Source organism: Pundamilia nyererei, unplaced genomic scaffold (assembly GCF_000239375.1).
Source record: "Pundamilia nyererei isolate P.nyererei 1_Seehausen unplaced genomic scaffold, PunNye1.0 scaffold00132, whole genome shotgun sequence".
Lineage (NCBI taxonomy): Eukaryota > Metazoa > Chordata > Actinopteri > Cichliformes > Cichlidae > Pundamilia > Pundamilia nyererei.
Window position 1 is genome coordinate 225,929 of NW_005187533.1, and position 10,324 is coordinate 236,252.

The 10,324-nt window shown below is 42.7% G+C and overlaps 1 protein-coding gene across 2 annotated transcripts in view; it reads left to right on the forward strand.

The window, feature by feature from the left end:
* The first annotated feature begins 2,510 nt into the window (after window positions 1–2,510).
* The window catches only part of rnf216 (ring finger protein 216), a 19,860-nt gene continuing 12,046 nt past the window's right edge, over window positions 2,511–10,324 (forward strand). The window contains exons 1-9 of one of the 2 annotated variants that reach the window (XM_013913446.1): window positions 2,511–2,646; window positions 3,660–3,793; window positions 4,672–4,802; window positions 4,908–6,257; window positions 6,412–6,488; window positions 7,389–7,497; window positions 8,381–8,542; window positions 8,632–8,740; window positions 8,865–8,998. In XM_013913446.1, the coding sequence (XP_013768900.1) occupies window positions 3,727–3,793; window positions 4,672–4,802; window positions 4,908–6,257; window positions 6,412–6,488; window positions 7,389–7,497; window positions 8,381–8,542; window positions 8,632–8,740; window positions 8,865–8,998 (2,139 nt within the window). In that variant the 5' untranslated portion in view covers window positions 2,511–2,646; window positions 3,660–3,726. The remainder of the gene's footprint in view (window positions 2,647–3,659; window positions 3,794–4,671; window positions 4,803–4,907; window positions 6,258–6,411; window positions 6,489–7,388; window positions 7,498–8,380; window positions 8,543–8,631; window positions 8,741–8,864; window positions 8,999–10,324) is intronic. The other variant, XM_005743475.2, reaches the window with a different exon arrangement.

Below are 10,324 nucleotides of genomic sequence, written 5' to 3' on the forward strand. Positions count from 1 at the left end.
TTTTTTTTTATCTTAATTCCTTTGTTTGTGTCTGCGACCACTCTGATCCACTCTATTTTATTATTTATTACTAAGTGATTACTGACCAAGCTGCTATATGCTCTGCGTGGAGCCCACACTAATGTCCTCATCACCCCCTCCCCCATAGTTGAAGGGTCAATTCACATGCAAGTAACCCACAAAGTGGGTTCTATTGAATTTTGTTACATTTTTTTAACATTCGTATTACTGCAGAGAAATACTCCTTGTCATTGTATGAAACCTGCTAGTGTTTTTGGTGTTTTAAATGCCCTGTTACATCTGTTAAAAATGAAATCAAAGTGGCTTTCCCAAGCCTTGATTTAAAAAAATCCAAACCCAACGAAGGTAAGGAAAAGGCAACCGGAATTGGTTTTTGGTTTTTTTAAACCGAGGATTGAAAGAACGTGTTTCTGGAATTCTGTATAGTTACATCTCCTAAGCCTTTTATACAAGTTTTAGCCCTCATTTTACCTGCTTTTTTTTTTTTTGTGGCCCTGATCCCCGCCCCTTTTTCTCTCCATAGCCTGAATGTTGGCAAGAAGTCATCGTCAAGACCATGAATGAGTTTCTTAGCAGTCATTAATGCTCCAAATTGAACGAAATCAGAAGCTTAGAAGTTGAGCAAGCAACATAGAAAGTTCTGTTTTAAATTGAAGACTGTTAATAAGCAGGACCATTTCAGTCTGTATTATCAAGGGTATGAGTTCACTGTGTAATGGATGCAGAAGTATTGTAACTTACTATGTACTAAACATTTATGAAAATTGCGTTGTAAATAAGATTATATTAAAAGAAATTACATTGAAAATACATTGCTTGTGTCTTGTGTCTCTATGTCGACACTTATGGGTCTAATTAAACCAAACACATTTATTATATGTATTCTTAAGCAGGTTTCCATCACTTCAAACATTAACATTAATGAGAGCATGTAAGCAAAAGAGACCTGCTTTGCTCTTGGACTTTGCATGAATCACACAAATCGATTCAAAATGATTAATATTTGCAGTAAAGTTTAAGTATTTGGACATTTTTGCCTCTGTACACTACCACAGTGGATTTTAAAGAAACTGTGATTGAAGTGCACACTTTCAGTTTGAATTCAATGGGTTTAACAACTGTTTAGGAATTCGGGCCATTTTTATGCACAGTGCCCCCATTTACAGAGGCTCTGAAGTAATTGGGCAATTGACTGACAAACAGTTTCACAGTCTGGTGAGGCCTGTTCCAATGGTATTCCATAACAGCCGAAGCACAGAAAGTATCAGGAGTTGAGTCCAAGTGTTGGATTTTGTAGCTGTTTACTGGATTTTTCAAAATGAGAGCCAAACAAATGTTGATGCAAATTAAGGAGACCTTCATTAGACTGCAAAAATAAAACCGCAGAGAGAGAGCGCAAATCAACAATCTGGTTCATTTGTAAAAGACAGAATGTCCTGACCTGCTCAACAACTCAGTAGGTAACTCCCAAGGTTAAGAAAAGCAGATTACCTCTTCCAGGGTGCTCTCGACATGTAACAAACCTGAGACACCCTGGAAGAGGTAGGCATATCATTATCAAAGTCTACAATCAAGAAACACCTTCATGAATGAAATTTCAAAACAAGGTGCAAACTGTTATTCATGAATAAGGCCAGATTAGACTTTGCAAGAAAACATCTAAAAGAGCCTTTGCATCTCTGTAAAATAACAAAATAAGTTCTATGGATAGATGAAACCCAGATGAACTTTTACCAGAATGATGAGAAAAGTCTGGAGATGAAAAGAAACGGCTCATGATCTGAAACATACCACATCATCTGTCAAACATGGTGGAGGTATGGCTGCCATACAGTGTTTATTGATGATGTGACTGCTGATAGAAGCAGCAGGATGAATTGTGAAGTGTATAGGGCTGTACTGTCTGCTCAGATTCAGCTAAATCCTGCAAGACAGAGCTTCACGTTGCAAATGGATAATGACCCAAAGCAAACTGTAAAAAATAACCCAAGAGGCAAAGAAATTGGAGATTCTTCAGTGGCTGAGTCAGTCATCTGAAACAGAGTATTTAGTGCAGTCTGTGGGATAACTTGGACAGACACTGAACTGTTTATTTATGATTATTTAATTCATCATTGCAATAGAATCCTATAAATGTTAGGACAACGTGAAAAGCATAGCTGGTTTCCTGTAAATAGGTTATAGCGTTACAGAGCATTTAAAAATACAGATTTGATAGTTACATATGATTTTCATATTCAAAGTCATTTTAAGTATATTATTTTGATCCGTTGTTTGAGTATGGTTTTCTTTAATCCTAACTAAAAGGGAGAGAGAGCTAATAGTTCAAAGTTTTTCTGCTTCTTGTTTAAGGAGCCCTACATATAAATACAATACCTCACGCAGTAGATAACCTGTATTTCGCGACAGAATGGGTACGTTTGTATCTTGGACTTAACGCTTGGTGAAGAATCAGGCAAGTGTGGGTGGGACTACATTTCCCACGGACCTTCTGAACGTGGTGACTGGGTGTTTTTAACGTCGTGACGTCTCTGCTCTTCTTGTTTTGGCAGTTTGTTTCGTTATTCACGGTTTGTCACTTGACCAAGAAGACGTATTGTACTCATGAACCAAGACGGAGCTGCGGTATAGTACTTTTCTACATAGATATTCTCGTGTTGTGACTTCGAGCCGTGTGGGGACTGTTTGAAGCGGTTCTGTGGACAGGAAGCCTCGCACAACTCAGCTAACTAGTCTGGCTAGCTAGCCAGCCAAGCTAATGAATGCTAGCTTGGCTAAGAGCAGTTTGTTCTGTTTGTGTCAGCGGAAATGATCGATAGCCATGATGGGATGCTTGTTTTCAAACACCGCCTTAAACTTGATGCTAAAAGGGCCATGTTAAACCTAATGTCACGGCGGGGAAAGCGGTGCAAGTGCGGGGGACGTGTACAGGCAGCTTCTCGCTGGGTTAGCGTGTCCTGTTTTAACAACACAAGATTTGTGCCACCTTTGATCAGATCGAGGACGATCAGAGCTGCGCCCGCAAGTAAAGCCGATACAGGTCGTTAGCACATATTTGTTTACACGACTGTGCCGGCGAACACATCAGTGGTAGCGCTAATGTTATTCGTCGGTGGTGATTTAAATGAGCCCAACTCCGCATTCTGTTTCCCCGTGGAGCTTCCGTCTTTGTTGAGTTCTCTCTAGTAACGTGTTTGGGGGAGTCACTAACGTGCTCCTGAGTCTTTAGTAGTCTGTGCGATTAGATTAGTTGTGTTCTCAGGGTGGAGTCCAGCTCTCCTCGTTTTCTGTAAATGTGACAGATGTTAAACTGAAACCATTTGCTGGATTCCAGGGGAATACCAGCAGGGTGATAGTGTTGTTGTGCGCGTGTCATACATAGACATTCTAACGATAGAAATTAATGGTTATAAAAAGTCACATTGAAGGGACTTGCCTCCTTTTTACGAGAAAAATAAAATAAAACAAGTTCCCATAACACGAATCTATTTTCGTTTCAAGAGTTTGTTTGTGGTAAGGGTTTAAAAGGCAGTGATTATGGTTATGGTAAATCTCCAGGAAAGTAATGCGTGTGTATGTAATGTCCTCTGATGGAAACATAACTCTCTGTATGTGTGTGTCTGTGTGTGTGGGTGTAGATGTTACTGATTGAGCAGTGATTGTGTATGTGGGCTGATTCAGGGAGCTGCTAAGTGTAGTTTCACAATGGCAGATGGAGGCAGCGATGATGAGGTCATTCACCTGGCAAGCTTCAACGTTCACCGCAGCCAAGGTGAGACTTCACATCCGCACCGGCATGCATGTAGACACAATTGTCTGTCTCCAGGATATATGATTATTGTTTTTACGCATCTATCCATTTGCTTGCTTCCACTTGTCCAAGTTAGGGCCAAGGAAAGGGCTAGAGCCTTTCGCATCTGTGGCAAGGTAGACCCTGGAATGGTCACCAGTCTGTTGCAAAGCTAACACACAGAGGCAGACAACCATTCACACTAACACTCCAATTCAACTCCTTCCATAAATCTCAACCAGAAGTCTAAATCAAGCTTTATGGTCAATTTAGAATTGTAAGTCAGCCTTGCTACACCAAGCATGTTTTGCTCTGTGGGAGGAAGCTGGAGTACACAGAGAGAAGTCACAGACATGCATAGTACATGCATTTGTTGTAACAGTGTAAAAAGTGCAACAGATGCTCCATAACTACATAAAAAAATAATTTGCTGGTCTAATAAACCCGTCAGCACCTTTATAAACTTCAGGTTAGTAACAGTATGTTAATAAAAACCTAAAAACAATTATCAAAATGTGCTCGAATATCTTGCCTTGCAGAGCTTCACGTTTTAAGATGTAAATGTTCTGCTTATGCTCTGAGAGGTCCAGCCACTTTCGTGTATTTGACCTGTTGCACACACGCATATAAACCTCGTGTTTTGTACTTTTTAGGAGGAAGTGCAAAAGTGCAGATTATTTTCAGCACCTCAGCTAGTTGTCTGATGAACTAACGGTTTCTGCAAAGAAATTCAGCATTGGCTCATGTTGCAATCACTCATCTCCTTTGTCTTAAATTTCTACACGATGCAGTGAATGTCCCTTTTTACATCCCCTGTAAATGCATCGTTTAATAACTCCACTGTGCCTGTGTCTGTGCAGGCTCGCGCTCTCATTTGAGAGAGCTCATCACTATTTCTGATGACTCGGATGAAGAGCCTGTGACTCTTGTACCGAGCAGTCCCGTTTTGGTCCCGGACGATGCAGATGACGACGATGTCAGCATACTGGAGGTAACTGATGCAGATTATTCTTGAACCTTTCTTCGTGTATGTCACTTGAGCCTTATTTATATATGTTTGAATACATTTTTCTGGGATTCTTTCTGCTCTCTTCAGCCGCTAATGCCTGCGCGCAGACACGTGATCCGCCCAGCGGCGAAATGGAGCGGGGCCTCGCACAACCCAATTAAAGTTGTACATCAAAGTAGCGCATCTTCTGGGGTTTCCACACTGGACCCAGTCCCTGCCTGTGCCCCCTCTACCTCCAGAGATGCCAAGGGAACCACGTCTCCCCAAGCAGCCATTAAAGTACAGTTTCCGGCGCACTCGAGCACATCTGGAAACACACTGCTGGATCTCGGCCCTTCATCACTCTCCCAGCCAAAACCGACCATAAACTCACAGCAGCACAACGGTACATCAGCAGACACAAGCGGGGAGCTCCATGCAATTTCTTCTGTCCACACCCCATCTACCTCCACAAATGCCAAGGCCAACACCATCTCATCCAGAATACCTGCACAAGTACCTGAACAAGTGCTTGTCCAGCCTCAGCCTAGCACATCTGGACTCGCGCATCCACAACCTGGCTCCTCAGCACAGTTACGGTTGGAGCATCACGCGAACTCCTCTGCCAGTGCCACACACTATATTAGTGCTGCTGCAGTGACTGCTTCAAGTTCTTCTACAAAGACTCAAGTAAAGGCTAGCACGAGTAGCCTTACGCAAGACAATCCTCAGGCCAGTACTTCGTCTGCACATCCTCCATCTCATATACGGACGCACCCTCAGCCTAGTACTTCACTGTTCCAGTCTGGTGGAACAGTGCCAGTGCAGCCCCACCTCATCCAGTTGAAGGAGGTGAAGCTAGTTGTTCTTCCCCCACAGCCAAATCAAGCTTCGGCTCTAATAACCCAGCCCCAGGGTCTGCTGCAGCCTGTGCCAGTCACTCGAATGCGGGGCAATCTCATTCAGATTGAGCCGCAGCCCTTGGCTAAGGCCCCTGCCCAGGCTGTGGCCCAGCCTCCTCAACCCCCTCAGGTTATACCAGGGATGCCCCCTGCAGTTCTAATAGCTGCAGCCCCAGAGAGACTGGGTCCTCCAGAAGCAGGTCACCGGATCATCCTGGGGAGCCAGGCACCCAAAAATGCCCTTCCAAACCCTCCAGCTCAGGCTGGTCCCTCGGGTCTGCTTCAGCCAGCCAACAGACTTAACATTAGGGTACCTGGTGTGAACTCTAACCCTCCTCCTGCTCCTCCAGCTCCTCCCGCTCCCGCAGCTTCAGTCCCACACAACAGAGAAGAAGCACGACTTATTCTGGGTCAGAACCCCGAAAGACTTAATCTGGTCGCAGTGCCTCCAGCACCAGAGGACATTCCCCAGATAGAGGATGCAAGGCCTGGACCCTCCGCACAACAGGAGAGACCAGAGCACCAGCCTCACGTTAGAGCCCTTATAAATGGTGTTGTGAGTATCTCATTACGAAAATTGTTTGCATCTCTTTTATCTGTTATAAACTTAAATGAGTGTAATTGTGCTGTGTTGTCTCGCATTTCATCCGTTCCAACCCCATTCTTCTTTCCGGCCATGCTCTCCTCAACTTTTTGAATATCCTCTACAGTTGGATCTACTCCCCGACGTCCAAGAAACCTATGTAGCAGAACTGATCCAAAAGAATAATGTGAAAGACTTGAATGTGTAAGAATCATCTTATCTAATTTAACCTTAACGTAGAGCTTTAAAATAGATACCTATATCTTGTTGGGTAACCATGTTCGAAGCAATGTGCCACATGTGAATTTTAAAACAGAATGCAGTGATTTGCAAGTCATATAAAGTCTGTGATTAATTCAAAATAGTTCAAATGAAAAAAGAAATGATGAAACTGAGAAATTGTATTTCCTTTAAATACACAAGTTTATTTGGAATTTATGCCAAGAACACATTCAGAAAAAGATGGGACAAGGTCAAATCTGCCTCTCTTTTGTGTCATTTCTTCTTTTATCAGCAATTTGCAAGTTTTTGGATACTAAGCTGCAATTTCAAGTGGTTACATGTATAATATATCATTTTTGTGCAACATGTGGTTTCCCATTATCTAGCTAAAATAAGCAGAACCTTCTCCAGTATTAGTGATGCCTTCATATATGTACGTCTGTATCGTCACGGCTCTTGGGTCTTGATCTGTACACTGATTTAAAAAAGCTGATTTAAACTCTTTGCTTTAGTGCAGAGGACACGGTAAAGATAGTTACTGATTGGTCTGATCACAGGGCAGTTTTCCCCTTTTCCTCAGTCTGTCTTCAAAGAGCCCGGGGTCAAGAGTTTTTGGCCTCTGGACTGATAGTATAACAATTTTTCTCAGTTTTCTTGATATTTGTCAGCAATACAGTCTCTAACTCTCTGGTAGTACCTTTATCCTTTGAAAGGATTTGCAAATTATTGCATTCTGTTTTAGCTTGTATGTTACACAGCGTCATAAAGACGGGTGTAGGTGGTCACATATGAAATGATTGCCACTGTGCGCAGTTGTAACTGTGTGAATGTTTGTGAGAGCTTGTACACATGCAGCCCCCCTTCCCTCTGCTCTGTTCCCAGTATCTGTAACCTGCTGTTGGAGACTCAAGATTATCCGAGGAAAGACACGGCAGCGGCCACATCAGCTCCCACCAGCATCCTACTAGAGTCTGGTGGCACCCAAAATGAGGCAGGTGTCTTTGTGTGTGCGTGTTAGATGCACAGAAAATGTGTGTAAATGGTGTTAATGTGCAAACAGTAGAATTTCAATCAGTAAAAAGTGCAACGTAAGCTAGGATCTCGCAGTGTGGGTCAGGGTTTAAAAGCCCTTTTAGGACAGTTATGTAAAGTGTAGATACAAATTAATAACGGAGACGTGGTTCCTCGTTACATGAATTCAAGCTGAGCAGACCATTATAGTTTCTAATGGAACTATTTCTGGTATCAGATTATGTCTATAATGTGGTTAAAGAGTGTTGATGTAGAATGATGGAATGGATGTGCTGAGGCTCCGTCTAGTAACCAAATTAAAAGAAATAAATCATGCTGTATGTAAATATAGACTGTCTGTGTTCTTTGGGGGTATTTTGATGTCAGAAGTGATTATATTAAGACCAAAGGGTTGAGTGCTAAGTTATTAGCTAACTGCAACAATCAGACCCTAATATCTACCAATTCGTGGACTTCAGAAGTAATAGAAGCAAAACTGAGGGACTATCCTTATGGATGTATCTCAGAGTAGGCCTTTTTATTTTTGAGATTATTATAATAAAAATGTCCCAGACGTCTCCTCCGATGTAAATGTAGGGAATAGGTTCACATCAGTGATACAAATAGGTGGAGGTGAGGCCTAGCAGACAGCTATTAGCTATGACTGCCTGTGTCAGGGTGTAGCTGTTAGTTCAAGTAAACACTGCAATTTTTCATTGTTGAATTGACTTTTAAGTGCTGGAGGTTTACCGATATTTATTTATTTTACCTTTCCACTCAAGCCGATCACTGACTACAGCTTCATATAATCTGTGAATCGTATATTAATGTGTGTTTCTGTTTTCATGTTTGCGGTCTTTCAGGTGACCGAGGACTTGTTTGATTATGGCAAGCTGGGCGCAGTGGGACCTGAAGTTGTGATGCAGGCCGCTGACTTGCTCATGGCAGATTTCAGGATGCTCAGCTGTCAGGACATTAAATGGGCTCTCAACGCCCTGAAGGGACACTATGCAATCACACGCAAGGTACCTAAAGTCCCATCTGAGAGCACACCATGCCTCCTCTGTCTTCTTTGCTGTCGTACCTTTCAACTCTCCCTCGCTCTTCCTCCCAGGCCTTATGTGAAGCTCTGAAGAAGTGGCAAGAGTCAGGGGACCCGTCGGGAAAGAAACGACGGAGCAGGACCTCGGAACGCTGCTACGTCGATTTCCACTTTGAGTACGGTGAGAAAACTTTTAGCATGCACCTGTTTTTGCATCTTTTACTTGTTGCTCTTTTGCACATTCAGAAATTGCTTTCACAAGCCACTGGAAACTCTCAGTAACTGGTTTCTTCCTTGTCTGCCAGGTTCGGTTAAGTTTGACAAGAGGATGTACTTCTTGGAGAATGACCGTCGGTACTGTAGGACATACAGCAGTCTGGAGGCATCTGTGCAGAAGGAGCTTTCGTTCTATCAGCAGAAGGCAAAGGAATGGGCAGAGGTACACACACAAATACACTCACTCGGGCACTCTGTTTTCCTTCAGTGTTGCATTTATCACGATTTTTATAGCCCAGAATGGCCCTATGTGGGGGGTGGCGGAGTGAACTGAGCACAACAACCATAATTGGTTCATAGAGTATAAAGGCAGCAAGTCTGTGTTACCTTACATTCCTTACGGGGGTGTTTATGGCTGTGTAAAAACCTCTTTGTTTTCTGCACCAAGAATTCCTCTGTGCAAGAAAACCCTGAACTCTATAAGCCTTCATTTTTTAACAGATAATGATATACTTCACTTATCTAAACAGTAGCTTTCTAATGCAGTAACTCATTTGTATAGCAAGCACTCTTTCTAGCTTTTCCCACTGTACCCTTCCCCACCCTGCACCATTGTCTCAAAGACTGGATAGCTTTGGCTTTTAAAGCAGTCGGGTATATGGGGCTAATTATGTTGCTTTAAATCCCTCTCATGTCCTGGAGGTCTCTCCATCCAGTATCCAAAGCTCCTTCTTGTTTTTATTAGGTCTCTTTCACCTTCTTTGCTTCTGTTTACCAGGCCTTTTATTTATTTATTTATTTTTTTTGCTGAGTAGAGTTTCCACTGTCTGCTATTTCCCTTGTCTGTGGTTGCCACCGGTAGCTATCCTCTCCCTATTTTGTTTGTGCCATTAACCATTTAGCAGGTGATAGAACTGCATAATGAAACTGAAGCATATAGGAACTAGTCTGGAGCTTCATATTGTGCAGTCAGCTTCATGATGATAATTTCTTGCCTTGCACAGGCGGTTGTATTTATCTGCCGCTTGAAGATTTAAGTTACTAATTGGACAACTCCACTGTTAGAAGCTGCATTTGTTCGAAGACCAGGGAATAATGTGGTGCTGCTCAGTATATTAAAGGCGTCTTGCTTCAGCGAATAGAACAATTATAATGATTGGATATGTTGCATAGAGCTGCTTCGCAACTGTTGATAACCTTGGGATGTGCTGCATAACATGGAATACAGAGGTTTCTGAGGCTAATGTTCAGTCATTTAGATTTCAAGCACTTAGTAGGGTGAATATGTTAGTCAAACTTAGGCACAGTCAGTAGCTAAATTAGCATACACCCATGGCATCATACACCCAGCAGCGGAGCCGGTTCAGTCCCAGGGACTCTCTGTTTTCAGGTCACTCTCTGCAATGTTGACTTACAGCTTACCTCGTGCGCCCGATCTTCACCAATTAATCGACTGCCCCGCTCTCTCTCTCTCTCTCTCTCTCTCTCTCTGTCTCTCTCTCTCTCTCTCTGTCTCTCTCTCTCTCTCTCTCTGTCTCTCTCTCTCTCT